General features: G+C 39.5%; 1 protein-coding gene across 1 annotated transcript in view; it reads right to left on the minus strand.

Annotated features, from left to right (window-relative positions):
- The window catches only part of LOC111584011 (rho GDP-dissociation inhibitor 1-like), a 58,356-nt gene that overhangs the window by 3,879 nt on the left and 29,567 nt on the right, over positions 1–24,910 (minus strand). Inside the window, exon 4 of the mRNA XM_023293263.3 lies at positions 5,059–5,135. Within this exon, the coding sequence (XP_023149031.2) occupies positions 5,059–5,135 (77 nt within the window). The remainder of the gene's footprint in view (positions 1–5,058; positions 5,136–24,910) is intronic.

A 24,910-nucleotide genomic window follows, 5' to 3' on the forward strand; every position in this document is an offset into this window, starting at 1 on the left:
GCTCCCAATAGATTTTAGGCAAAAGGTTGGATACAAGAGTTTACCTGCTGATCACATGGCTGACAGACAGAAAAACACCCTTTAAATCATATTTAGTGTCCATTTCACTTCAAAGTGTTTGGGAGAGTTTAGGTGTTTGTCAGAGGAAAGTGGAAAATGCAACTTAAATCCACAGACACATTTAGACCCACAGAAACTCAACACAACAAAATTATACATTTAATAACTTGAGAAAAAAATTTTTTAGTTGCACATATTCATCCAGACCTTTTTTAACAGCTATCAAGTAAGATTTTGGGCTGATGATATTTTTCGGATTAGACCACAGCTAAAAACACTGTTGAAGTGAATTGTTCATGTGCTGTTTTTATGCAGTAGTATTCCTTCTAAATCTAGTCTATTTGTATTTCCGAACAGTTTGCTCCTTAAATATAACAGAGAGAGATCAACCTCTGGGTCTAGCTGACCCCAGACATAAGTGTAACAGAATAATATAAGGAACATTTTTGGTGTTTTTCGCAAACAAATGAGATATACTCCTTTATGTGTTGCTCATATGACAGCAACAACAACAACAACAACACAAACTAAATACAATTCTATTTAATTTATGTTAACTACTTATTGCTTAAGTGTTATTTATCATAATAGATTTAAATCTGAGTTTGGTTGGATAACTTTGAAATACGATACTTTAAATTACAGTTTTTCTCAGTCGCTTTGGCACATTTCTCGAATCATCCTCGACATTTGCAAAACAGTGAGTGCATTTCTCAAAACAATTTGTACAAATAGCAAAACACAGTGGATTACCTGCAAAAACCAGTCTCTTGCTCAAAATCCTTAGTTCATCTCTCAAAAGTAAATATCTGTGTCAATGAACATGTCAGTACTATCAGAATGACAAGTCCTTGTGTCATTGTGTGGATAAGACAGAACAAATTGCTTCGTCATGTTGTCATTATAACAGTGTACTCTGGAGGGATGTTTGCATGTAAACTATGACTAAAGTTTTGATGACCGTTATTGTAAATTGTAAGTTACACCTTAGTGTATGTGGGAGATTGATTGCAAGAGACTGGACAAGATGCATAATTCACATTTCAATTCTGATCTGAGAAATGTACCAAAGCGACTGAAAGAAACTGTAATGTAATCCATTGGACTACAAGAAAATGCAATCTGAATACTTTCCATTGCAGTTTATACTAAAAATGGATGCCACAGAATTTTCATTTTATTGCTAGTAAAATCAATTTTTGGTATTCAGAATGTACCATTGGTTAAGTCAAGTTACTTTCTCACAACTACAGGTGCAAAAGTTAAGGCCACACGAAGGACTCTGTTCTTGTAACGCCAGAGGAGCACTTACTCAAAACTGTTAATCTTCCATTTTAGTGCAAATAAAAAGGAATAAAAACTTCAATATCCAAACACCATCATCAAAAAACTAAATCAAAAACTTGCTAAGTTACCAAAACTGGCAGCCTGAGTGGAGTACATTGAAATACAGTAGTGCTCTTAGGTTCTCAGTTATTAACATTGTTTATAATTCAGAAAAAGTTTTATCATTTTAAAACCAGATGCAGTGAGGCAATCCTTCCAATGTAACTATAATCTGGATGATATTTTTTCTAATCTGGTCTGCTGATAGCTACTTATTCTGTTAATCTGATTTCATAATTTAATCCTGATTACAGTTTTATCCGTTACTACCCAACCTTGGTTTTAATAAGGTGAAAAGAATCACATGTCAAAGGGGGAACAACTGGAGAAAAAAATGTTGTTATTGTTATTATTTTTACATACATGGCAGTGAATTCAGCGTGACCCTATGATGATTTGAAGCATCTGTGAATGGAACACTTTAAACAGCCTGCAGTGATGCTATTTGTCCAGCAAGTGTCCTCACAGCACAGCAGTCAGTGACCTGTTTGGTTATTCTTCCCATAAGTCTCTTTACCTTCAAGGCCAACACATTGTTTCTTGCGAAAGCTACATTGTCTTGTTTTAAAGAACAAAAATTTAAGCAATGTAGCAATAATTGGCCTCTAATGATTCATTTTATTTATGCCAAAATTCTCTAAATCAACCTATATATCATAACAGTCTCACAGAGATCAGTTTCCCATTCAATACAGGAACATTTTCCACCAGTTGAATGACCTTAAGATGACGTATTCTGCTGAATCCCGAGTTTTCTCACTGCAGCTCCACTTTTAGAGTTTTAGAAATATGATGAAGAATTTCTGCTGTTGAATCATGTGTCGCTCCTACTGAAAACTCACCCCTAAATTACACTGTAAGTGGCTTGATATTGTTGTTGGTGCATTTTTATGATTCCTCTGGCAAACACGGGCAAATAATACATTTAAGAAAAGCATAAAAATATCATAATAGTTGCAAAATCCTGCACATTAGGCTCTAAGGACTCATCATGTGCATTTGAATACATTTCTTCACTCCCAGGTCTGTATCTGTTTATTGTGGATGTGACAAAAAAGCTGCTATGTGTTCAAAAACCGGTGGTTTATTTGTAATAGAGAAAGAAAAGGGGATGAGAAGGAAAAGGTGTGAGAAAGTGTGGAGAGTGATGACTGGAGTGAAAAAGAAGAGAACAGACAGATGAAGTGAGAAAAAAGGTGACGCTGGGAAGAAAGGATGCAGAGGAAGGGACAGAGAGATGCTGAGTAGAGTTGTGTTAGAATAGAAAACTGTTTAGAGGAGAAGAAAGAGGAAAGAAGCAGCAGACCCTCAATGGGTGTTTTGGGATTAAGTCACAGCTCTCGCTGACTCACCTTGTTGCCAGTTAAACAGCAGTTACACTGAAATATCACACGTGAACTGAGTCGTATTAGAGGCTGTTACCTTTGTCAGAATGAGGAAATATAACTCTGCTGGATGCTTCCTGCATTCTAGCTTTAATGTAGTTATAGGAGGCGACACTAGTAGGCTTCTAAGACCAGAACTCAATAAGAACATTTTATTCTAGCCTTATTTTAGCTCACTTATTTTTATTTTAGTAATGCAACTACCATTTAAACATTTGGGGTCACCCAGACAATTTCATGTTTTCAATGAAAACCCACACTTTTATTCATGTGCTAACATGATTGTACAAGGGTTTTCTAATCATCAGTTAGTCTTTCAACACCGTTAGCTAACACAATGTAGCATTAGAACACAGAAGTAATGGTTGCTGGAAATGAGGCTCTGTACCCCCATTTAGATATTCCATTAAAAATCAGTTGTTTCCAGCTAGAATAGTCATTTACCACATTAACAATGTCTAGGCTGTATTTCTGATTAATTTTATGTTATCTTCATTGAAAAGAACAACTTCTTTTCTTTCAAAATTAAGGACATTTATAAGTGACCCCAAACTTTTGAATGGTTGTGTATATCTTATTGTTTTTCTACTTTTTGGGCACTGCATTTCTTATGTTATGACTTTTTGGGGAAGGTTTCTAAGCAATATCTGACACAAAAATTTCCTTTGGGATTAACAAAGTTTGAACTGAACTGAACTTGTCTTTTATTATTTGGTATGTTTTGTTTGGTTCTTAAACAACCTGCTTTTGTTTTGTTTGTTTTTGCATCATTGTGTGTAATTTGTATTATGTATTTTGTCTTGTATGTCCTATTTGCTTAGTGTTTATTTGCCTTGTGATCCAAGTTTTAATCATGACCTTCCAAAGAAATGCACATCAAAATGAGCTTTCGGCTAATTCTAGTACAATGCATCAAATGGTAACATTTATGTTTAATATTGTACATGGTTAGATAAAATTAGCTTTAGTGTGCAAATACAAATATCTGGGGGAATGAAATTATAGCTCTGCCCGTGTTTGGTCATAAACAAAATGCTGACATCATAATGGCCCTAAAAGAAAAGTCATATTCAAAGTCATTCCAGTTCATTCTGAGGAGAACATGAATGTCATGCACAACATTTCACAGTGATGCATCCTGCTGATAGCTGCCGAGACGTTTAGCCACAAATGGAAATTTCATGGTACTATAGGAAAATTTGGAGGATCAACAAAGTCATGAGGCTGTTTTTTTTTTCCACTGGAGGAGCTCTCAGGACAGTTTAGAATATCCTTAATGAACGCTAAGACTGCAGGATCCCTATATGACCTCTTTCAGGGCCTTTTATTGGCAGAAAAAAGTAAATACACTGGAAAACTGTCAGGTAGAGCTGCATCCTGATTGGTTAAACTCAGAGATGACAACAGCAAGTGATATTTTTTGTGCCAGTTGTGTCCTTTTTCATCAATAACGTCTGCTGTCAGGACTTTAATGATGAAAAAGCTGTTGGGTTCTACACTACAATGGAAACAGAAAAGCTGAAATGGCCGATTAGGGATCCATTCATATTGAATGTTTGTGCCATTTTGCCCTTGTCTTGAGTTCCTGCAGTAGAAACCTGCATATTAAGACACATCCATCTGGCCAGCATGGATGTACAAAATTCATTGCTATCCATAATTTGGTTGTTGAGATATTTGGGTGAAAATAAAGATGTCAACTCACCGGTGATGCTGAAAGTTAGAGGAACGAGATAAAGTCAGCAGGCTTCATCCTCTGTACGATGAATTTTTGTCTCAGATTTCATCTTAATTTGTCAAACTTTGTTGAGATGTTTCAGTCTGGACCAAAATCAGTCGACTGACAAACCGAAAGACTTCTCATCGATTGACAACCCAACCCCCCAAAAAAGACTAACAAGAACATTTTAAAAAATTATTTTCTGCTTTTAGAAATATAACAATAATCAATTGTCTGACTGAGAAACTTACTTAAATAGCATATCCAGGAACCCTTACTGGCACTATAAAATTCAACAGCACTGAAAAAACTCATTAAATATGATAACGATCGTGTTTGATGTTGTGGTTTGATTTTATACTTCACGAGATGGTGGCTTACTCAGCACAGTCCCTTTCTGTCTCTTTGTCAATTACAGTAAATACCTGATTGTCTGTTACATACACACAGTAATCCATCTGAAGTTTAATGCACAGTAAATCCCTCCGTCTGCGGCATCCATCTTACCTTGAAGAGGATCTTTAATCTGTATTTCACTCCGTCCTGTAAGGTGAAGCTCTTCTTCTTCAGAGCACTCAGGTCTCCTGCACAAACAACAACAAAGAGACAATAAAACATGCTCTAAATGACACGTATGACTTCGTCTATGTCTGCATGATGATGACATGCACAGTGACTCATTATAGAGTGACACTGTCGCTGACACACAAAAATGTAGCTCACATTTTTCATAGCAGGAGTTCACAAACATGTACAAAGCATCATTTTTAACCTCAAACTCTGCATGTATTGTTACATGACATTTTAGCAGATAGTAGATTAGAAGTAGCATCTGATTTTACTAATAAAATACAATTTGATACAATATGATATATTATGAAGCAATGCAATATGGTATTATTTTTTTCAAATGAATGTGCATATATTAAATTTACACTACATTTGAAACTTAATCATTATTTGGAAATTGTGTCTTCATTTATATCAATTGTAACATAATGGCAATCTGTATCCATCGTTTTATTTGCTTAAGGCAGACAAATATTTGAAAGTTTTTGGTTATATTCAAGTCCCTTACAGTATATATTGTTAGAAACCATAGAAATTTACAATATGACCGATACAATCATAATACATTTCCTTTGATAATGACAGTATCACGATACAGCAATGTCATGACACTCAGTAAATTGTAAGATAGTCATTAAAGGTCTGACTCGCATATAAAGAAATGTAGCTCACATTTTTCACAAAGAGCATCATCTTCAGCCTTAAACATCACATGTATTTGTACGACATTTTAGCAGACAGTTTTGGGTCTTTTTTTAATAGACTTTCCAAGAAATACTACACAATATAATGTGATATAAAATGGTGCAACGCAATACAGTTTTCTTTCAATTTCATGAATTGTGCTGTTTTGAAATGAACACAAATTTTTAATTTAAAGTACACTGTAAGCTTGGTTCTTAAAAGGAAAGTTTCTTTATTTTTCTCTAGTGTAATATTCAGGAAGATCTGTAATCAGACCAGAACAGTTTGTTATTTTTCTTTGCTTGAGGCAGCTAAATGTTTGAAAGCTTTAGGTTATACTAAAGTTACTTACAAAATATACTGATAAAATACATATACTATAGTGGTTTTATGATTACGATGGTATTACAATATAGTAATTCTACAATACTCAGTATATTGCAAGATAATCTTTTATGACGCATCATGATATCTGTGTAAGTGACAAAGAAAAAAATACCCTCAAAAAAAGCAAAAAGTAAGCAAGAAAACCAAGAATTATGTATGAATTGAAAGTATTGTGGGGTCGATGTGTTACAGGGGGGTCAGAGAACCCAGGCGCAGACAGATACGGGGAGACAGGAGGAATATTTTGAAGAACTTTATTTAAACTAAACAAGAGCTAAGACAATACAAAGGGAACCAGGATTGAGGGGAAACCCAAATCTAGCTAAATATAAATATGCAAAACCAAACAAAACTATCAAATCCAACACTAAAGTCAAAAGGAAAAAAAACCCAAACACTAGCAGCTACACTAAACAAACAGAGTACTCACAAACCAGGCAAAAAACAAGGCGGAAGGAACAGGGAAGCAAGCTCAGGGAATCTGAGGGTAGAGGAGCAGAGTCCATGGGGGCTGAAGCAGTGGAGAGGTAGTAGGGCTCGGTGGGGAGAACAAGATCCAAAAGGGGCGCAAGGTCTCGGAAGGGATGTGGTTCTTTATAATCCAGCGGAGTGTATGTGAATGAACAAGGCTTAAATAGTGAGCGGGTGATATTGTGGGCAGTTGAGCTGATTACTGCAATGTGAGTCACCTGCAGTAATCAGCTGAGTGTAGACAGGTGAAGCAGGGAGAGCAAGAGGGCGAGTGACAGGGAGTGAGAGACAGGAGGGAGAGATGACGGACAGACAGACAGACAGACAGACAGACAGACAGACAGACAGACAGACAGACAGACAGACAGACAGACAGACAGACAGACAGACAGACAGACAGACAGGGCGCCAAAGAGAGACAGATCAAAAGAGATAGACAGATACAGAGAAAACAGGAGGAAGACTGAGAGAAACAGGAGCTGGAGCAGGGATCATGACACGATGTGAGTGTGTGTTATCATTATTGTTCAATTCTAATCATGTGTCAGTTTAATTAATTAGCTGTCTTGATGTACACTGACCTCAATTTTCCTTCTGTGAGTTTCTTCTTCTTCACTGCAATTTAAATATTTTCTGTTCACTATACCCTCATTTACAGTTTTTCTCAGTTGCTTTGGTACATTTCTCGAATCATCGTTGACATTTGCAAAACAGTAAGTGCATTTCTCAGAACAATTTGTACAAATAGCAAAACACCATGGATTACCTGCAAAAGCCGGTCTCTTGTTCAAAATCCTTAGTTCATCTCTCAAAAGTAAATATCTGTGTCAATGAACATGTCAGTACAATCAGAATGACAAGTCCTTGTGTCATTGTGTGGATAAGACAGAACAAATTGCTTCGTCATGTTGTCATTATAACAGTGTACTCTTGAGGGATGTTCTGATGTAAACTATGACTAAATTTTTGATGACAGTTATTGTAAATTGTAAGTTACACCTTAGTGTATGTGGGAGATTGATTGCAAGAGACTGGACAAGATTCACATTTACGCTTTTACTGTTGTAATTTTTTGACAGACCACGTCATTGCGATACCGAAAGGAAAACAGCGCTGCATAGCACAAAGAAACAAACGAAAAAACAAAAGTAGAAATGTGATGATAGGACAATCTCCTTAGGGAAAACATACTGTAGATACTGTACATACTGTAGGAATTACAGTGCAGTCTTCCTACACATCCTGATGTTCCTGTCTGTTGGGCCACAAATTCTCATCCACATCATGAATATCTTTTCTTGCATCTTTGAGCAATTTCAGGAAACTCTAACACTTCTCACATTTCCCTTCGTTAGAGAAAGTCAAGATTCACCTGGGAGCAATTTAAAAATTCAGGAAAGATTTAGAAAAAAGTCTTATGGAAATGTATAGAAATATCCTTGACATATTATGACAACTGTTCAACCATTGTTGCATGTAAAGACTTATGCAATGAACTAATGTCTAAATATTGTGGGGGGTGAGACTATTCAACAGAGGCCCATTATAATACATTTTGATCAACATGACATAAGCAATTGATAATATAGGAAACAACAGAGAAATGTACATAATCATTTGCATGGATGTACCAAAGCATTTGCAACTTGTTCAAAGAAATGAGAAACTGCTTTTTTGATGTGCACAAGTGACACAATGATGTGAAGATTGAACAAGTAGTTTTGAGAATTTTAATTCTGATCTGAGAAATGTACCAAAGCAACTGAGAAAAACTGTAATATACATAATCAACAAATAATCCTCACTCTGGTTAGTCTGCTTTGAGTGAAAATATCAGAATATTGCCATGCCCGCAGCCTCGGGCTCAAGATAGTGGCAGTGCTCTCCCCTCCCTCTTCCTCTGTTCCAACCAGGGGTGTGCAGGTGGCGCTGGAAGCGGCAGGTGTGTCTCATTGTCCAATCAGCCTGATCAGCATGAGCAGGTGGGGGTGGATCCAATCACCACTCTTCAACCATAAAAGCAGGTTGCAGTCAGTACTCGACGCCGGACCGTGAACAACCACCGTCTGGTCTCCGCCTGCTCGTGCCTCACCCTGGACCGATACCACGGCCGTTGGCCTCCATCACCATCTGGACTCCTGGACTTCTCCACCTCGTGAACCAGACAACCTGCCAACCTCGGAAAACCACCTGCCTTCCACACGCCGCCACCTGCCTCGACCACGCCACCTTCCCTCCTCGACTCAGGACCCCCCAACTAGAGCCATGCTTCCCCTCATCTCCCTCCTGTCAGCTAAGTCCCACCACTCCGGAGCCAGACTGTAGCTTTGTTTATTGTAGTTGTTTCGATAGTCTGATTAGCTTGTATAGTTCGTGTTATTTCCTGGTTTAATTCCAGTTGACTTTCTGATAGCATAGTTTGTGTATTTCCTGGTTAAATTTACCAGTCGCTTTTCCGGTAGTGTAGTTCGGGATATTTCATGACTTGTTTCACCAGTCTATTCTGATAGAATAGTTCTTGTAATTCCTGGTTTATCTCACCAGTTGATACTTCTCTCTGTATAGCTAATTTTCTCTTCATTAACTTGTTAGTCTCCCCTGCCTGGGTCTTGCCTTCTGTAGGTTAGCTTGTGTGTTTTTCTGCCATTGTGTAATTATCCGCTAGTGGGCCTTAGCGTCCTTCCGACTTCCGTAGTTAGCGGTGACCTTGGATCACTTCCGTTTGTAGTTCTTTGTTTAAATTTGTAATCTTTGCTCTCTGTCATTCGCTTATTGTAAATAAATCTTTGTATTTTTACATTGTGTCGTTTCTCATTTCCCTTACACTTGAGCCTCACTAGTGAGCCGTAACCAATATAAATATCTATATTTGCTATGCCACTTATTCTGTTTTTATACGCATATATACTCCTCATTCCTCTTCATATACATTTGTATTTGTGTGCACAGCAATAGAAGACTGAGCAAATTACTCAAATACATTCTATAAAAATACAGAATATGGCAATACAGCAACTTTAATACAAAAGGCACTGGAAAAATGCACCTGCATATTTTCTTATCATGAGTGCTCACTGCATTACACACTGCATTTCAGCTAAATCGGGAGGAAAGAATATCAAACTACTTACTTTCAATCCCAGTGCAAATTCTACATTTGTTTTTTATTGGTAAAACCAGAATGGCTTCATTGTACATTAAAATTGTCTTATAGTTGTGCTGTGCGGTTGAATGAGTTGATATTGAAGGGTTGAAAAGCATCTTGGTCCATTGTGAAAGCACAGAGCAATCAGAAATTCATCCATTGGCTAATCACTTTATGTCAATTTAAACCCAACCATCTGTCCTGAGTGCTTCCTAATGGACAGAGAGAAGCAGAGGAAGGAAAGCAGATGAAGGAGAGATGGTGGAAAGAGGTCAATAAAAAAACCGATGTGAGAAGGAAGCGAGTCAAACATGAAAAAGGATGAAGGACACAAACAGTGCTACAGCAGTGTACAGGGTGAGAGGTTTGCTGTCCCCCCACATTAAAAATATATGCACTTGTGGCACATTTAGGCACTTTAAGTAAAAGCCAAAGACAAACAACATATTGCTGTTGATCTCCTCGGCGCGCTTGTGTTGACTGTCATGTCTGGTCGTCGCCCTGCAGTTTGGGAGCTTTTATGCCGCCACATGAAACACTTAAAATCCCTATTAGATAAAATCAAACACGTCATTAAGTTGATAAAGCTGTTCCCCAGTAGCTGACATTTTGGAGATTTTTCACGGCCCCATCTCTTTCAGTCGACCCTTCTCCCTCTTTGAATTGCAGAATGTAACTCCCCTCTCAGCCATCCTCCTCCAGATGCATCTCCTTCTCTCCCTTCCTTGTCTCAGGAGACAGAGAAGAGAAAAGATGCTGGCCTCCCCCAAGAACGTCTGACTGAGAAAATAGGTCAGCGTGGAGAGCTGTCTACCTGTTCTCCTCACACTCAGCCACACGGGAATGAACACATGCAAGTATGCTTGCAAGGATGTGCATTTATAGGCAAATCCAGACACTGTTTTTCCAGCTTAAACCGCACTCTTGGCAAATATTGCACTGAGACAACCAAAAATCCTAGATAATAAATAAGCAGAAACATTTCTCTCCCACAATAAAATACCCATGTAAGTTTATTTTTGTGATCTAGTTAACAAAATATACCACAAATGTTCTATTTTCCTTTTCAAATTAATCTTAGGTCACATACATTGAATGCAGACACACTGAAAATCAAACGGCAATAAAAAAAAAAGAACACTATATTTCCCCCTAAATCTTCATCCCTTCACTCTCACAGAGCAGAGAAGTCAGATTTTTTGATATACTGCAGTGCTGCAAGTCCAATAACTATCTCCAGTGATGAATCTTAAGGTATGTGATATACTGCAACTAAAGGCTGGAGTGAGGAACTGGCTGCCTCTTTCTCTTAAATAACAGAAAACATAATTTATCTCTAAACAGAAAGCCCAGTTTTGATCTCAGGTTTGATAACAGCATGTAAATATAGACTTTGGAAGTCATTTTTCATTACCCCAAATGCCTAGATATGTACAGTGTTGCACCCTCTGTATTATGGTGAATGGTGAAATGAATACCATTGTCAATATTTCTCGCGTTCAAAAACAGCATCCGTTTTAAATTTTTTTTTATCTTTGCACAATTTAAGAGCAGGATAGTATTATAAAGTTGTGTTTTTACAGAGGTTAAATGAAAGCTGTAGGTTCAGAATGGAGGATGAAATAGAATAGAACATAGAAACGTCAAGGTCTATATCATCTGCATAAAGATAGAAGTTACAACTGCACAATGCAGAGGTTTTTTTTATGTACATAGTGAATTAAAAAATATAGCAAGACTATTAGAAATGCCATGTAAGGGTCAGGATGTGGTTTGTCTTTATTTTATTAAAATAACAGGAACCAAAGCATATTGTAGTGATGTCAGAAAAGCAATATCATTTTTCTTTCCAGCTATTTATCTGACAGTCAAAGCTACTTTATTAAAGTTTAATGCTTAGTTTCTATGTTATGCATTATGACAGATTAAACTCCCAACAGTATATAAAGTAGCCATTAGCAGTTTGTGAGACTGTGCTTTGTTTGACTGTACAGTGGTGTCTTGAGAAAAATGGTGTTTGGTCTTGAACCAAAGTACAGCACAAGTTACCAGATTTTTTTTCTTTGCGCAGTAACAGGGTGGAAATATTTGACAGAGGCTGAATGTCTGAACCTTATTTCATGACCATCTATTATATAGTTGTTGAGACATTTCAGTCTACCAAAGTGGACTGATAACACTGCCATTCTTAGAGCCATGCACCCAGCATGACTAAAAATGCTGCCTACAGGAATGCTGCTGCAATAAACTGTCAAACATGAATATATTTTTAATAGCTGACTTTTGTCCTTATACAGACATATAAATATACACTCCTGTTCAAAAGTTTGGGGTCACTTAGAAATTACCTGATTTTTGAAAGAAAATCAGTTTTTTTTCAGTGAAGATAGTATTAAATGAATCAGAAATACATTTCAGACATTGCTAATGTGGTAAATGACAATTCTAGTTGGAAACAGCTGATTTTTAATGGAATATCTACATAGGGGTACAGAGGCCCATTTCCAGCAACCATCACTCCTGTGTTCTAATGGTACAGTGTGTTAGCAAATCGTGTTGAAAAGCTAATTGATGATTAGAAAACCCTTGTACAATTATGTTAGCACATGAATAAAAGTGTGACTTTTCATGGAAAACATGAAATTGTCTGGGTGACCCCAAATGTTTGAACAGTAGTGTAAGTTTGAATGACTTGTTTTTTATTCTTTTAAAACTATGTTGACACTTTTTAGTTAAGTAAAGGAATTGAGCAGTACTTTTTGGTAGGTGTAAGAATATGGCAGTTAATAGTATCAAACACAACAGACAGATCAGCCTGAGTTCATGCCAACAGTTTAAATTCCTCTCTGGTTGTTGTTTCAACCCCTTGAAAGGCATCTCCTCATATCAAAGTGACATATTAAGAAGGGGTTTTTTTGCATGAAAATGATCCCTCTAAACCCTCCCTCCCTGCTCACTGAAGCTTGAGTACACCAGCTCACCCACAACTCTGCTCAAACACCGGAAAACGATTCTGTCATTCCTTACAATGGCAAGTTGCAATATTGAAGTAATTCAGCCATGCCTGTTGGAGCTAGAAACCAGTTGTGAAGAAGAATATCAATAGTCCCACCCCACTAGCCTTGTGCTGGCAGACATGGACCTGCCAGTAGGGGGTGCTGTTGTTTTTTTATGTTCATTCTTTGTTCACTGCTACAGCCAATAGGAATGACTTAGTCAGGTAACAGGATGGGAGCGGCTTATGCGTTCAGTTGTAGCTGTCAAGGACAGAGGTCAGAGTTATCACAGTTAAATCTGCATCCATCCTTCTTTGTTGTCTTAAGGAAAGCATTGCCTGTGAGTATTTTCACTTATATCAGTGATTATTGTGATATTGCAATGATTATGTTTTGTTTAAGCATATGTTTATTACACAAAACCTTTTGATATGCTAAGTGTCTGTTTTGCTGTCTACATTTTGCAATGTCATCTTTATATTTGTTTGTAAACAGTTAAAACACCCAAATGTTATATTCATGCTTATTATACTATGGCCCAGAGCCTGAAAAATGTGATTTTGTTTTTCTTACAGTTTTACTCTGTTGGCTTATGAAGGATACATCTCATTAAAGAAGACAATACAACTGTCATTCTGTCTAGGAGTTTATCGGTCTGCTTAGCTGTGCTCACGTCAAACAGTGAGGGCAGAATAGTAAAAAGGCATATTCCGTCTACAGCAACAAAGCTCTCGTGGATACACATGCTTACCCAGAACCCAGAATGTCTCAATCATGAGATCACAAAGTCATGTCGACGCACAGTCATGCATCTAAATCATCACAGCGCTACAGTAAGTCAGCGGTCAGCATTGCTGCAGTTGATGCGCATGCTAAAGCAGAGGCAGCGCGGACAAAAGAATTGTTTGCTCAAAAAGAAATTGAAATGAGAATTAGACAAGCAGAGCTTAAAGTGGAAGAAACTCATCTGGAAGCCAAATTGGAAGCACTTCATCAGCAACGTGATGCAGAGGCAGCTCTCGCTGAAGCTAACGTATGCGAAGCTGCAGCTAGTGAGATAGATGAACATCGCTTAAGCTGCGGCTTTCTTCAGACATTGCGTTCAGTGGAACGCACCAGTCGGTACGTGAAAGACCAATTCTTCTGAAATGAGGAATTCGCTCGACAAGACGGTACAAGGCCTCAAGAGGTGTCAAAATGTTCAACGTTTTTCCCACTCAATAAGGAAGTCGATGCGTCCAATCCTGGTATTGGACCCAACAGCTCACTGAATCATATAAAGAATGAGAACAATAGTATCTCACAACCATTCCAGCATCTTGTGGCGCATGAGTCACCTACATTCTCCAGACCTCAGATCCCCTCACAAAGACACCTCAAATATGTCTGACGTTACCAGATTTCTAGCCAGATGTGAGATGCTTTCTGGAGGTTTATCCAAGTTTAGTGACAAGCCAGCTGACTACTGGGGATGGAAATCCTCATTCAAACACACTATTCGAGGTTTACACTTAACGGCTAGTGAAGAACTTGACTTATTGACCAAGTGGCTAGGTGAGGAATCCTCGCAACATGTGAAATGCCTCAGAGCAGTGCACATCAACAACCCTTTCTTTGGACTGGCAAAAGCATGGGAGAGATTACAAGAGTGTTGTGGTTCTCCTAAAGCCATAGAATATACTCTGTTTGATAGGCTGGAACGTTTTCCCAAAATTACATACAAGGTCCCTCATCTACTATGTGACCTTGGGGACCTTCTTTCAGAAGTAAACTCTGCCAAGCATGAAGGCCACATACCAGGACTACTCTACCTTGACACGGCACGCAGAATCCATCCCACAGTGGACAAGCTCCCATTTAGCATGGACTACACACCCTGCCACGGAGTCTGTTACTGATGATGGCGGGGAGCAGGAGTCGCCTCCATCTATTGCCACCTCCACATGCACGCAGACGTGTGGAAACAAGATTGGTGGACACTCGTGCCAAGATGTGTCTCCTCTATGTTTACCCAAAGGATCATAGCGACAAGAGACTTAGAGCTTATGCGATTCTGGATGACCAAAGCAATAGGTCTCTGGTCAGGTCTTCCTTTTTTGATATCTTTGGCATTGCAAAAACTCTTCCCTGTACACTCTGAAAACTTGTGCAGGGGTGACTGAGATGACTAGGAGGAGAGCGAGTAATTTCATTGTGGAATCAGCTGATGGACGATCAAGTTTTCCCTTGCCTATGCTGATTGAATGTGACATGCTCCCTGATAATCGGGATGAAATCCCAACTCCTGAAGCTGCTCACTCTCACCCACACCTCAAAGACATTGCACCAGACGTTCCAGCACTCAACCCTCAGGCTGACATTCTACTGCTAATTGGGAGAAATATTATTCGGGCCCACAAGGCGGTTGATCAGCAGAACTGGCCTCCAAATGCTCCCTATGCACAGAGGTTGGCTTTGGGGTTGGTAATTGTAGGTGACATTTGTCTTGCTGGGGCTCATAAACCCAAGAATGCAAGCGTTTTCAAGACATCTTCCTTTCTTTGGGGTTTATCCCTCTCATAAGCCAGACCGGATAATATAAGTATGTGACTCAAGTGCACAGCATCATGGGATGTCTCTAAATTATGTCTTCTTATGGGCCCTAATCTTAACAACAGCTTGCTCAGCATGAGATTCCTTGAGGAGCCATTGGCAGTCACTGCTGATATCAAGAAGGTGTTCCACTGTTTTGTGGTATGGGAAGATCACAGAAACTTCTTGCGCTTCCTCTGGCATCAAAACAATGACATGGAGGAACCTATTGTGGAGTACCATATGAGAGTACATGTTTTTGGGAACAGCCCATCACCTGCTGTCGCCATCTATGGACTCAGGAGAGAATCCCAAGATCAAGATGATGATGACCATAAGATAAGAAACCTTGTGGAATGACATTTCTACGTGGACGATGGTCTTATGTCATTCCCATCTGACGAAGAGGCTGTTGCCGTTGTCAAGAAAGCAAAGGAAACGCTGGCTGCGTTCAATTTAGTGTTGCACAAGTTTGCTTCTAATAGTGTCAACGTAATGAAGGCATTTCCCTAGGAGGATCTGGCAAAGGGCCTGAAGAACCTTGACCTTGGAGCAGACTTTTCACCTATGTTGCAAAGTTTGGGAATACACTGGGACGTTGCCACAAACGAGTTCACTTTTCGGGTGTCTGCCATGCAGAAGCCTTACTCTCGGAGAGGAGTACTGTCGACTGTAAACAGTCTATATGACCCACTTGGTTTTGCAGTTCTAGTCATCATTCGAGGCAGGGCCTTGTTAAGAGAACTTACTACAGAGGTCTGTGAGTGGAATGACCCACTTCCAGAGAAAAAGCTTGATGAATGGCATGAGTGGAGAGACTCCCTAAAGGAACTTGAGCATGTTAGAATTCCAAGGACATTCACTTCCTTCTCCCTAAGTAGTTCCACAAACAGGGAACTTTGCATTTTCTGTGATGCATCAACACAGGCAATAGCAGCTGTAGCCTACATTAAAGTTGTGGATACGGAAGGCAAGAGTGAAATTGGACTTGTGTTCGGCAAGGCCAAGCTTGCACTCCAACCAGAGGTGACCATACCTAGGCTTGAACTTTGCACAGCCGTCCTGGCTGTGGAAATTGCAGACATGCTTGCAGAGGAGCTGGGTGTCCAGTGCCATTCTGTAAGGTTCTTCACTGACAGTAAAGTTGTCCTCAGTTACATACGCAATGAATCCCGGAGATTCTACATCTATGTCAGTAACCGTGTGCAGAGGATCAGGAAGTCACCCCTACCGGAACAATGGAATTATGTTCCCACATATGTAAATCCTGCCAACCAAGCTTCACGGTTGATCCCTGCAAACACCCTATCATCCAGCATGTGGCTTAAAGGGCCAAACTTCCTGTTGAAACCAGAAAAAAAAGGAGGCTGACAACAAAGCATCCTTTGCTCTAGTTGACCCTGAGTCTGACCCTGAGATCCGTCCTTCTATGGTAACTTCAGTCACTCAGGTTGTAGAGACTCCTTTGAATCCAAGACGCTTTGAGTCATTCTCCTCCTGGAGATTGCTTGTAAGGACTATATCCAGGCTGATCCACATAGCTAACTCCTTTAAGCAAGCAAATAGCAAGAGTGACCGTCGAGGCTGGCACATATGCAGAAGTTTCTATCCATAAGACCTCATCAGAGCCAAGAGTGTCATCATACGTTGTCTTCAATACAAAGCCTTGCCTGAAATCTTTGCATGCATTCAGGTAGGGAACGAGATCCCTAAATAGTGCCAGCTCAGTAAGTTGTGTCCATACCTGGATAAAACAGGTTGCCTCAGAGTTGGGGGCTGTTTGTCACAGGCTGATTTTGAAAGTGACGAAAGGAACCCATTCGTTATTCCTCATCATCACCATCTAACAACCCTACTAGTTCGACACTACCACCAGCAAGTGCAACATCAAGGTTGTCACTTCAGAGAGAGCGGTGAGGTCGGCAGGTCTGTGGATCATCGGTGGAAAGCAGTGCATCAGTGCCATCATTCGCACGTGTGTGACCTGCCAGAAACTCTGATGGAGAACAGAGACACAAAAAACGGCTGAACTACCATCGGACTGTCTGAGCACCCACCAGCCCCCCATTTTCTTGTGTTGGGGTAGATGTGTTTGAGCCTTGGACAATCACTTCTCGCCAAACACGAGGAGGCTGCTCCAATAGTAAATGGTGGGCAATCATTTTTAGCTGTATGAATACCAGAGCTATTCACATTGAGGTAATTGAGTCGATGGAGTGCTCAAGCTTCATTAATGCACTGCGTCAGTTCCTCTCCATCCGTGGCCCAGTGAAGCAGTTGCGTTCTGACTGTGGGACCAATTTCTTGGGCACGTGCAAAAACCTTGGTATTGACTCAAAACACTGCAACAATCCGACCATACAGAGGTTCTTAAGTGACAATGGATGCACATGGGTGTTTAACCCACCTCATGCTTCACACATGGGAGGTAGCTGGGAGCGAACAATTGGTGTGACCAGAGGGATACTTGATTCGATGCTTGTGGCCATTACACCTAGGCAGCTGACCCATAAAGTGTTAAGCACTTTCTTGGCAGGGGTTACAGTCGTGAACTCATGACCCCTCATCCCAGTATCCACTGACCCTAGCTTTTCTCTCATCTTGACACCAGCTACCCTCCTTACCCATAAAGTTGGAGTTCCATCCATTCCACCTGACAACTTTGATGAAAGCGACATGTACAAATGCCAGTGGAGGCAGGTACAGAGTCTCTCCAATGTCTTCTGGCATCGTTGGAAGAGCCAATACCTCTCAGCCCTACAAGGCTGCAGGAAATGGCAGTTTGAGAGACCTAACCTGGAAGAAGGGGACCTTTTGTTTTTGAAGGATGCCCAGGTTAAGCGGAACCACTGGCCTTTGGGTGTGGTGGACAAAACCTTCCCCAGTCGTGGCGGAAAGGTGAGGAAAGTAGAAGTCAAGGTTTCTTATGGAGGAACATGCAAGAACTTCTTGAGACCTGTAACAGACATTGTACTCCTCCCGAGGAACACTCGGTCAACCCACAGGACAAGTGATTATGACATCTTTTAGATGTCAGACGGGGAGTGTGCTGGCAGACATGGATCCTGCCAGCAGGGGGTGGTGTGAAGTTTTATGCTCATTCTTTGTTCACTGCTACAGCCAATAAGAATGACTTAGTCAGGTAACAGGATGGGAGTTATGGAGTCACAGGAGTGCCACAATAAAATATAAATCTGTTAAAAAAAATAAGGAAATAAATGTGTAAATATAAAGGGGAATAAATAAAAGAATAAATAAATATATAAATGAATAAAAAGGTAAATTTTGTCTTTGCTTTTCCCTTTTTTGTCTTTTTTTCTTTTATTTTTCCATTTTGTCATTGCTTTTTCGTTTTGTCATTGCCTTTTCTTTTTGTCATTGCATTTTCCTTTTGTCATTGCCTTTTCCGTTTTGCCTTTGCTTTTACTTGATGGATTGAGCTGTCAATCAAATGGCTCTTGGCGGGGCTTTTTGTCCAGGGTGAGTAGTCAATACCTGATCACAGGATTCCTGCCTGACGCCAGCTCCTAGCACGGCTAAAGTGAAGTGATGTCACCGTAGCACTTCGGCTGATTCTACCAGCAGACACTGAAAGGACTCTGATAGTTCAGTAAGTAAATGTTTATTTTCTTATTGGTGTCAGTTTTACTGCACTTTATATACATCTGTAATGTCAGATATAATGTATACCATACACTCCAGATGTTGATGGAGTTTATTTGTGTGTTGACCAGAGAAGAGAGTTAGTATCCAGTGAATATTAGCTTTAATGTGAATTAGCAATGCTAATCGAGCTAGCTGCTCAGTCATAGCCTGATTAAAGCTAGTATAGCATTAAGCTAACGATGTTTGTGCTGAGTTTCATGTAAACAGCTGAATTGTGTTGTGCTTGTGTAATGTGGTACATTTAGTTAATAAAACTGTCAGTGGAGACATTAATGTAACGTTTAGAAAACCTAAATATGATTAAAACAGTAAGGTTAAGGGTCTGTGTTGTCAGTAGTCCTGAATATCTGCTGAGTCTCTGAAGTTAAACTGGAGAAAACAGTAAATCTGCTGTTTAGTCGTTAACATTGTTTAATGACTGATTCACATGTAATACGTATTCCTGCAGTGTAGATTGGAAAAATAAACTCCCAGAAAATGTCATCTTGATATTTATTTGTAAACAGTTAAAACACGCAAATGTTATTTTCATGCTTATTATACTATGGCCCAGAGCCTGAAAAATGTGATTTTGTTTTTCTTACAGTTTTACTCTGTTGGCTTATGGAGGATACATCTCATTAAAGAAGACAATACAACTGTCATTCTGTCTAGGAGTTTATCTGTCTGCTTAGCTGTGCTCATGTCGAACAGTGAAGGCAGAACAAGCCTCTTTCCAGTCTGTTATTAAACCCCTGAAGTCTGAATCCATGTCTTTGAGATTGTCATTGGCATGCTGCAGTTGTTTATTTCCCTCATGATGCCTATCCAGCATATAAAAAAAACACCATATGGACATATTAACAAGATTTAACACTTGATTCACCACAGGCAGTGTTTAGGAATCCCGTTGTCACAGTTTCAGTGCATTGATTAGACCTAAAATCACAGCATAACAAATCATTAACATCTCGCAAATATGCAGACAGGCAGATTAGATATTGGCCTGTTCTAAAATCATTTATACTCTTCCTCTTCTGCTTGTTTGCACAGGGACTGTTTTATCCTGTGCTGCTCAAATGGCAGAGGAAATTCAGGCAAGCATCCAGTTTTTTTGAATCGATTACCATGTTTCCTATTCACCTCTAATACACTTTTTAAAGATCCCTCCCATTATTATATGAATTTCACACACAACGTAGCACTGAAGGGATCACATATTACACACAATGCAGGACAAATGTTACTGAGACTGCTTGGTATCAAGTGTATAAGGATAAGGATAAGGATAAAATTTATTGATCCCACAGTGGGGAAAGTTCACCGTTACAGCAGCTCCAAAGCAAAAGTATAAAAGTATAAAGGCAGTGCAAGAATAAATAAGAAAAAAACAGTGCAAAAATTGCAGATAACATTATATACAGATGATTTATTTATTTATTTATTTATTTTAAATGCCGTGTAGAGACTATATACATGATGCTTGAGTGCTCAACGAAAACAATCCTGGGAGCATGAAAGTTTAACTAAGTTAGACTTGCATTTAGGCACCAGAGTACTGACATGTCACAGTCAAGGCAGATGTTGCTCTGTGTAGTGTGGTCTGACAACAGTTTGTATATTTACTAGAGTGTACTAAACCTTACTACGAGATAGTATGAGGTATGTAGCTGGTGGTAATTCTGCTTAAAATCTGACATACGATAAACTCTTTAGACCAATCTAGGTCACTGTATGTGCCCACGTTTTCCATGGGTGGCCACGTTTGGAAATAAATCTCTCTCCCTGCTTTTCTTACTGCTGCAGCTACTGAGACACAAGCTGTTTTTGTGCTGCCGGCTCAGCTTGACAAAAAGCATTTTTCATGTTTCAGTGGATAAACATTCATTCCCATTGATCTAAATGCAAGAAACAAAAAACAGAAAGAGCAGAAATGACAGAGAAACACTGCCAGTTCCTGTGGATAGTCAGACCTGTGCTCTCATGTAAAGAGATATTGATAAAATAGGCATATGCAGGATGAGATTTAAAGCAGAGAGTGACATGTTCAAAATTAGAAACACCAAATAACTGCATATGACAGATGAGGATCAATACAATGAAGCAATGAAAGTTTCTATGTCAGAAAAGTGGGAATTCAGGCTAGTTTATTGTCTGGGTTTTATTATTTTTTATTATTGTTATTTGGCCGCCTTTTTTTTTTTTTTTTTTTTTTGCTTAGGGAACCAAGATTTCTGCACTTTGCAACATGAGATCCAACAGGACAAGAATGGATGTTGTAAATAATCCCTCCTTGCACATAAGCTCGGGCATACATATTGTAAGTGTTTCAAACCGTGGAGTTTGCTTGCTAGGCTTTGTTGTTGCATCTGATTCTTTTTCAGTGATTTTAGTGAATGACTTTTCCAGATCTAAGACATTACCTTGGTGAGTATAGTGCTATGATTATAGAGGAATAAGGGCCAAAACTACAGGAAGAAACAAAAGCTGTAAAAAACTATGGAATTATCCCGAGGTCAAGGTTTTGAGATTAGTTGTTTTTAGTTTATATCAACAAAACTGTGATTCATTTATCAGTCGTGAGTCAGTTATAAGAGGTCAGAATGACTCCCATTTAAGAAAACAAATGTGTAAATGCATCCATAGACATACAGAAAAGCCCAAAATTACTCATGTCCATGCCAAGTTTTGATTTATAGTTAGTTTGTAGTTGGACTAATAGGTTTTTTCTGGCTGGAAATGACACAAGCAAGACCAAAAGAAGGTAAGATGTGCATTTTAAGGATCACCTATAATGTTCCAGCATGATTTTATCAAAAATGCCATGCCCAAAATTCACTTTTAGGAGAAGCATTCAGCCCCAAGAACGCAATCCTCACAATCAAACGTGGTGGTGAGAATGTGACAACCTTGTCGCGTTTTCATTCAGTGGGTCAGGCAGCCTTGTTAAAGTAAATGAAAAAATAGGGTTGCATTAAGATTCTGGAGGAAAACATCAGGCAGTCCGCAGAAAAACTTGGCCTTGGGCAGCACTGGACCTTCCAACAGGACAATAATGGGAAACATACAGTCAATGTAGTGAAGAAAAGGTGAAGAGAAAACAATATCAACATTTTGGAGCCAGAGTTCAGGGCTGAATCCCATCAAGAGTCTGTGGAGGAAACTGAAGACCAGAGTGATGGCAAAGAAGTCTTCAAAGCTCAGAGGAAATCCTCACAAAAGAGAAGTGGAGCAAAATCCCAGCAGAGATAAGCAGAATGAAAATTGTAAGCAATTATAAGAACAGTTTGATCGCTGTGATTACTGAGAGATGGTACGAAGAATTTTACACATGGCATTTTTAGTAATGTTGGGAAAAATATATACATTTTGTCACTTGTTTATGTCATTTCCATCCTGAGAAAATGTACTGATCAAATAAAAGTTTAGTTAAAATCTAAATTTGTTACAGATATGAATTTTTTTTTTTTTGTTCAAACTGGACCACAGAGCAAAAGCTCAGAGCACTCGACTTCTTTCCACCTGTCCTGCTGTTGTAACAGATGTTCAGAGGTTACATCCAACAGATAGTTCACACCCTCTGAGTGCACGAGGGAATAGTTATGATCTGAGAAGTTAAGGTTGAGAGAAACTCAAACAACCTTGCAGGAGTGAAAGGTTTGTGATGGGACAAGTCAAGCATGCAGAGACTGTCTCCTTTCTCTTCTCCATCCACAACAATCATCTGTACTCTGCTGCAATGCATCTCTCCCTGTGTTTTTCCATCCCTTCTTCTTCATCTTCATCACACACACACACACACACACACACACACACACACACACACACACACACACACACACACACACACACACACACACACACACACACAGCTGCACTGTTAGCAGCCCATAGTGTATAATGGAAAGTCCATTTTGCATCAAGTCCAGCAGGCCTGGCTATCTTACTGCAACATGATACACCAATATGGTGGATTATTACACTGCAGTTACTCTACAGATTTATAATGGAAGATATTTTCCCTCTCACACTGCGTCTCTTTTTTCCCCTTTAGTTCAACAACACACATTCATTCTAATTAAAAATAATCCTTGCTTAAACAGATTCCACAGAAAATATACAGAAGATCTGCAGCTTTGCCGTTAACTGGGCACAACTATCACACTAGTTAGAGTAAGTTTCATATACAGTGCATTGGATTTATAATGAAATAAAGTGTTTCTAAAAAAGGCCTCCACTGTCAAAGAATATTTCCTGAACTGGGTTGAAGGCTTTTTGTCTCCCTCACTGTAGGAAGTCAGATAACACAGAATACCACATACAGAAGGGACTCTCCACCAACCTTTAATCTTCTTCAAATCATAAGGAGACTGTTTCACAAAAGCAATTTGTGAGCTGTGCTTACATGCAGCCTTTTGAAATGAGAGAAAATGACTTGTTAGTTGCTTTCAGCCTAAAGATGGTCAGATCACTTTGTCCAAGACTGGCAAGGATCTCCATTAGTATTCATATGCCATTAATATGTTGGTATGAGTATTCCAAACTGTGTGCTAAAATAAAGCTCATATACAACCAGTTTGCAATAGAAAATACACTATGATGGAAAGCTACTTAGGGCTGCACAGTGGCGTAGTGGTTAGCACTTTCGCCTTGCAGCAAGAAGGTCCCTGGTTCGCGTCCCGGCTTTCCCGGGATCTTTCTGCATGGAGTTTGCATGTTCTCCCTGTGCATGCGTGGGTTCTCTCCGGGTACTCCGGCTTCCTCCCACAGTCCAAAAATATGCTGAGGTTAATTGATCGTTCTAAATTGCCCATAGGTGTGAATGTGAGAGTGATTGTTTGTCTCTGTATGTAGCCCTGCGACAGACTGGCGACCTGTCTAGGGTGTCCCCTGCCTTCGCCCGAGTCAGCTGGGATAGGCTCCAAGCAGGTCAGAAAATAAGAAGCAGTATTCATTATGCATTAGCATTAATTAATATTACAGTTTTTCTCAATTGATAAGACACTGTTCCTGAAAAATAGCACACATTTCCCAAAACACTGCACACTATTTTCTTTATTTGAACACAATTCACAAAGCACTGCACACTTGTGCCAAAAGCACACTTTGTTGTCAAAATTTGAACGTTGTTTTCAAAATTAAGACAAAAAAAAACTAGTACAGTATGCAAATATTTACACCAAATCTGCATCAATTCTTTCAGCCTGGTCAGGCCACAGGACCTCATCAACATCACAAGCCATGTTTTCTCTGGCCAGGCAACGTGGAAAGAAAGACCTAGTGTGTCTGATCCAGCCCTGACATGCATCAGCAGAAACATCACCACATGCCAAGACCACTGACTGATAGAGATTTTCCCAAAGTATGGCTGCCGCGCATATACCTTCCACCTCCATGTAGAGAAGAATTCTTTTATAGGATTCAGAAAGGGAGAATATGGTGGCAGAAAAACCACTATAACTTGAGGGTTCATATTGAACCATTCCCGAATCAATAGTCCTCTATGAAAACTAACATTTACAAAGCCAGGAGAGGAAGGGGCAGAGACGGGTGATGTTGTGGAGATGGAAATAAGCAGTTTTGGTGATCTGATTAATGTGGGGTTCAAAAGTGAGGTTGCTATCAAATATCACACCGAGGTTGGGGATGTGAACGGAAGGAGACAGGGTGGTGTTATCCATGGTAATGGGGGAGTGGGGAAATGGTATGAGTGATTTAGGTCCAATAAAGATGAGGTCAGTCTTGTCGCAGTTAAACAGGAGAAAATTTTTCCTCATGCAGGATTTAATGTCGGCCAAGCAGCTGGAGAGAGAGGGGAGGGTGGTGGTGGCGGTGGTATTGGTGGAGATGTACAGTTGGATATCGTAGGTGTAGCAATAGAAGGGTAGGT

This window comes from Amphiprion ocellaris, chromosome 19, assembly GCF_022539595.1.
Source record: "Amphiprion ocellaris isolate individual 3 ecotype Okinawa chromosome 19, ASM2253959v1, whole genome shotgun sequence".
Lineage (NCBI taxonomy): Eukaryota > Metazoa > Chordata > Actinopteri > Pomacentridae > Amphiprion > Amphiprion ocellaris.